General features: G+C 34.7%; 1 protein-coding gene across 1 annotated transcript; it reads left to right on the forward strand.

Moving 5' to 3' along the window:
* Positions 1–383: 383 nt before the first annotated feature.
* NDT2 (NAD+ transporter 2) lies at positions 384–5,267 on the forward strand. Its single transcript, XM_021443222.1, has 9 exons — positions 384–880; positions 1,105–1,200; positions 1,738–1,844; positions 1,967–2,015; positions 2,128–2,240; positions 3,872–3,966; positions 4,100–4,188; positions 4,466–4,560; positions 4,707–5,267. Exons 1-9 carry the CDS (start codon positions 790–792, stop codon positions 5,067–5,069), a joined length of 1,098 nt encoding a protein of 365 aa, XP_021298897.1. The 5' UTR covers positions 384–789; the 3' UTR covers positions 5,070–5,267.
* Positions 5,268–5,694: the final 427 nt, after the last annotated feature.

The raw sequence follows: 5,694 nt of genomic DNA on the forward strand, positions 1-5,694 counted from the left end.
GAATTTATAGCAAGAGGTAAAAACGATTGAGGAATATCAAAGCCTAGATGAAGTATTTCATAACTTGACTCAAGCATAGTTTTTTAAATAGCATATAACTTATAAATAAAATATAGTACCATTTATTTATATATTTATAACTTTTTATTTTGAGTTTTGAACTTAAATAAACTTTCAAGTTTGATTAAACCAATGATAATCAATTAAAACCAAAATATAAAAAAAAAAATAAAAGAAAAGGCACTTGACAGGATACAGGAAAAAGAATAATTTTTTAAAACTAATTTTAAAATGCTTGGCAAAGGACAATGACCGGAACAAACAAGGTTAATTTTTGAGGCAACTTTATCAATCATAGACAACCCAAAATTTGATTTGACAATTGACAACATCGGCTTCCCTCGACCAACACAGAAGAAAAGGAAAGTAAAGCAAAAACGTTTCTCTGCAACTTCTTCTATTTGACAAACACAACGACCAATGTGAATAAACCCATCATAGATAGCCCAGAACTTAGTTGCAGTTTCCCATTAACGTGCTCAAAACACCCAAAAGCAAAAACGGAAAGTGGGTCCTCAACTTCAATTCTCGTTCAACGAAAACTAAAACTGCTAAGTGTTCAACACGCTGTTACCCCTTCAAACAAGCTAAAACCCGCAACTATTTTTTTTTTCCATAAAGAGACAGTGTTTCAATGTGACCGGCAGAGGCTATATATATAGATCTTTGATGGGTCTTTTTGCTTATATGTTCTTGAGTTGTTTGTAAACATTTTTCAAGGGTTTGAAGATGGGTAGTGGTAAAGGTGGGCAATCTTCTTATCCTCAGAGCATAAGCTTCAGAGAATTTATCTGCCACGGGGGTGCTGGTGCAACTGCAGGTTAGCTTTACTTAATTGCTCTTTTGATTCATTCCTTTAGGGTTTCCTTTTCTTAGTCAGTTATTGCAAAAAGGAAAAAAAGAAAAAAGGAAGAAATTTTGTGGATATTTTATGTGATGAAATGAGGGTTTGTATGGTTTAGGAAAGTGAGTTGAAAATGTTGGTGTTACTTTTAATTTGAATGAGTTTTTGATTTGTTCACCATTTTTGGTTGGAAATTTTAGGCGCAATTGCAGCCACTTTTGTTTGCCCTTTAGATGTAATCAAAACAAGGTTACAGGTACATGGCCTCCCTGAAGCTTCACAATCCGGTGCCAGAGGTATTTTAGATTCTCTGCTTTTGAAACTGATTTTTATTTGCAGTGCATGGTTTAGCAGAAGTACTTGGCTTGAATTTGTTCACTTCTATAATACTGGATTATTGGATAAGCTGAGACAGTAATTGAGATAGGGGGTTGATGTTAGTATGTGAATTCAGATTTTTTTCATGTAAGTATTTGCTTAGGATCTTCTTTGGAATGCAAGAATTCTGCTTTGTCGGGTTGCTCCATACCTGAATTTTGATTCGTTTGCAAATTTTTGTTATATGGAGTACAATGTATCTCAAATTCTACATTAGGAATAATTTGTTGCCAATTGCTGAATTTGTGGCTCTGATAGATTTTGGTCATATGAACTGCTACAAGATTGTGAAAAAAATGGTAGATGGATATAGTATTGATTAGATGTTTAACATTCTGAAGATGTATCTCAAATATTGGGTAAATTAGCTTGTGCTTGAGTTAATAATGGATTTTGTTTACTGCTATCATTGCTGATGAACTACTTCATCCCCTTCGTTCTTTGTCTATACTCAGGTAGTGTCATTATAACAAGTTTACAGCATATAATAAAAAATGAAGGTTTGAAGGGGTTATATCGTGGACTTTCACCGACAATACTTGCTTTACTTCCAAACTGGGCTGTAAGCAACCTTTTTATGCTTAAAGCAATTAATTGGAAGTTACTTGTTGAAATAATGCAACATGCCATTTGATGTAATTTTGATTTTCTGCCAAGTAACAGAAACTCTCTTTTCATATGTAGGTGTATTTTACACTTTATGAGCAACTAAAAGGCCTACTCACTTCACACGGTTGGTTCTTCTTCTTGTAATTTTCTTAAGAGTTCTTACTTAACATGTGTTCTGCCAATCCAGCTTCACTTGTTTTGATTTCTATTAAAAAATATACAATTTGATTTTGCAGAGGATAATGGTGGGCAACTCACAATTGGGGCAAACATGGTAGCTGCTGCTGGTGCTGGGGCTGCCACAGCCATCTCAACAAACCCTTTATGGGTTGTAAAGACGAGACTCCAAGTAAGTTTGTTGTTTATGTGTCAGGATGTTATGTTTCTTGTAAAATATATCAGTGGTTGTCTCATATTTTGTTTTGTTTTTCTTTGCTTAAATCATTAACATTTGTTTCTAAAATGTAATTATAAGTAGTGATATAACCTTGATTTTGATGCACACATACACTTAGAATTCAGAGTTAAGTAGCTGTAGTTACTAAGTTTTGGTTATTGGAGTACATTCTCTTGTTGCAACAGAATATGCTTCTCTACGTTGCAGTCTTCTGGAAGTACCCAAACCAAGGTTTATGACTGGGTGTTTGGAGGATCAAACTCCTTATCAATGCTTTGACAGAAGCATGGGCCAAGCAGGCATATATTTTGAACCATGAAAGTAAGCCTTTTCTGGCAAGTGGATGAGAGTGATCAGTTGTTCTGACTTTGTATCAGAACATTTAGCTTTCTTTGAAGTTTCAATGTGGAGTAAGGCCTACTCTGAATTTTTTTCCCTAGTATAGATTTTACCTCGGATAAAACTAGAAAAGTAATTGTTTTTCTAACATTTATAAATGAGTGAACATTGATTTGGCTTTCCCATTTCTTTGTGAGTTGGGACAGTAAGACTTTACCTTCTTTCATTATAATCAGAAATTCTGTACTTTGTGATTATTTTAATTTAATAGTCACTTCCAAGGACATATAATATATTATCTGTTGCTTTTGCTGCACCTCCTTAAATTGATATTATTGAAGGATATATTATGACAAATTGTACGAATGTTGACTGCTTTCAATAATCATTGGAAGCTTTCTTCTTTTTTCAAAGAAGTAATGCTTGTCCAAGAATTTTGGAAGTTCTTATATAAATTGTGACTGGGTGCCCTTGACAGTGCATGTTGGAAGAAAACACAACTTGCACTAGGCCTATTGGAATTGGCATGGTAGGACCCCAACTCTAGGAATTTGCAGTAGTCCTTGAGAGTTTGGAGATTGGCTATAGTTCATTTATTAGATTCAACCAGTGTTAAATTCTTGTCAGTTAAATTTCAGATACTTTGCTGACATCTGCATGGAAAGCATGTTTGCAAAAGGGTTCAGTTTTTAATACTTTGTCGCAGGGTGTTGGGCATCATAATTTTACCTTTCCTTCCCTTTTGACATCAGTTTCCCTTGTCTATTTTTCAATTAAATTTGTTGCCCGATAAATGATAGCAAGATGTAGATTTGTTTCATACATTCATGTGATACTGCCACTGACTTGTTGAAGCTGCCTTTGATGCTTTAAAACTTACAAAATCCTCTTGCCCCACCCTCCTCTCCCCCACCCCTAGTGGGCCCAATGAAAGAGAGGGGGGGGGGGGGGGGGGGGGGGGGGGGGTGTGGCGGCGAATGAATGAGGAGAAAGATACAGCAAAAATCTGACTCACTTGGTTTTAGAATGATTTGTAAGCGATGCAAACACATTAATATTTCAATTTTTCATTGTCTTGCCTGCAAAAATGAATTTCCTGATTCATACTTGGAATGTTGGATTCAATATCTCACAGATAGTCATGCAATATTTTGATAGTATAAAGGATCATGCTTATCATTGTGGATATATCAAGATGGTTATTCTTTATGCATTCATTGGTATTCTTTTTGGTCGTTGTTTAGACACAGGGAATGAGGACCGGTGTGGTTCCCTATACAGGTGTACTTTCTGCTTTACGAAGGATTGTGCATGAGGAAGGATTGCGAGGGTTGTATAGGTCAGTGGTTGAGTTCTACTCTGCTTGGAATAATTGCAGGATAATTGCTTCAATTGTAATCTGAAAACAGATTTACATTTTGTTTTCCATTTAAATGTTGGTGTCCTAATTTTATTTCCATTGTTTGAAACAGTGGAGTTTTGCCGTCTTTGGCTGGGATTAGTCATGTTGCAATTCAGTTTCCAGCATATGAAAAGATCAAATCCTATATGGCAAAAAAGGGTAAATCATCAATATTATATCATTATGTGATTTCCAGGTTGTAGAAATAAGATTCTCTGAATCCTCTATTGTACAGTTTAGCAGCCGTTTGGTTGATACTTCTGTTTGTTGATTTTTGGTTTTTTTCTTTTTCTTTTTTAATAGTAGAAAGAAAAAGAAGCAAAAAATAGAAAATGAATAGAATATCAAAGACAAATAGTAAAAAGCAAAAAGAAAAATGAACCAAAAGGAGCATTTGTTTTTGATTGTAAAAATTTATCTTTTCCTTTTTGGTCAGAAAATACAACTGTTGACCATCTAAGTCCTGCTGATGTTGCAATTGCCTCTTCAATAGCGAAGGTGCTTGCCTCTATTATGACTTACCCACATGAGGTATGCTTTGGTTGGACTTGCTCTATTTACTCAACTGCAATGGAGACACCATCATTGAAGAAACTCTCTCTTGTTCATGGATCGAATACAGTACATGCTTATTTTTCTTCATAATTTTGTCTTACATTTCAATTTCATATCACCAGGTCATTCGATCAAGGCTTCAAGAGCAAGGGCAGGTCAGAAATTCTGAGGTCCATTATGCAGGGGTGGTTGATTGCATTAGGAAGGTGTTCCAGAAGGAAGGTCTTCCGGGCTTTTACCGTGGCTGTGCAACGAATCTACTGAGAACAACACCATCAGCTGTCATCACATTTACCAGTTACGAGATGATTCACCGATTTCTGGACCAGGTTTTACCTACAGATGCTAAGAATTCAGAGGCTCACCCTAAACCTGATGGCCAGGTGAAGTCCCAGCGAGATACTAGGGGAAATGTGGAAGAAAATAAGCAATCACAAACTCACTCAAATAAGATGACACCTTCAATCCCTCTAGGAAACAAATAACAACTGACAAATCTGACTGTTGGTTTTTTTTTAAAATCTTTTTACCATTTTGTTAGAGGAAATTTTCCCTAATAAGAAAAATATGAAAGTGTGTTAGTCAAATGTTAAAAGTGAATAAACTTGTAATTTTTTATTGCTTTATTTGTTAGTGCAAATTGTACTTGTTGGGGAATAAACCAACGATTTTGATCCTTTTAACTTGTTTCCATTCTTGTTGGATGATTGATTAATGGGTTTAGACAAGTTAATAAGAAAGGTGCAATCTGAAGAAGGATTGACCACGGAATATAAAAAGGGTATAAGTTTTCCAAAACTCGAATTTAAGAGCTCTTTAAGCGCGTTAAATTAGGATGATTAATTGTCTTGAAAACTTAAAACTCATACAAAATGGCTCAGTTACTATGTTTATGTTCCAATATTTGGTAGAGGTGAGTAAATTTTTGGTTAAAACTGAATTAATCCAAAATTTTCAATGAAAAAGGTTTGGTTAATTTGATTAATGAGCTAGATTAATTTGGTCGATTTTGATTTTAAAATTTTTTTTGAGTAACTGAATTAATTGACCTATAAATAACTAATAAAAAAGCATAAATTATGAGAATTATACCCATAACCACTTAATTAA

The sequence above is a fragment of the Theobroma umbraticum genome, unplaced genomic scaffold, assembly GCF_002168275.2.
Source record: "Theobroma umbraticum cultivar Fairchild unplaced genomic scaffold, ASM216827v3 scaffold_2.0, whole genome shotgun sequence".
Classification (NCBI taxonomy): Eukaryota; Viridiplantae; Streptophyta; class Magnoliopsida; order Malvales; family Malvaceae; genus Theobroma; species Theobroma umbraticum.

Bases quoted from the DNA above. Each gene is read 5' to 3' on its own strand.
- NDT2 (XM_021443222.1), top strand. From the start codon at position 790: ATGGGTAGTGGTAAAGGTGGGCAATCTTCTTATCCTCAGAGCATAAGC. The intron at 2,016-2,127 runs GTTGGTTCTTCT...TTGATTTTGCAG, and splicing joins AGGCCTACTCACTTCACACG to AGGATAATGGTGGGCAACTC. The intron at 4,561-4,706 runs GTATGCTTTGGT...TCATATCACCAG, and splicing joins TTATGACTTACCCACATGAG to GTCATTCGATCAAGGCTTCA.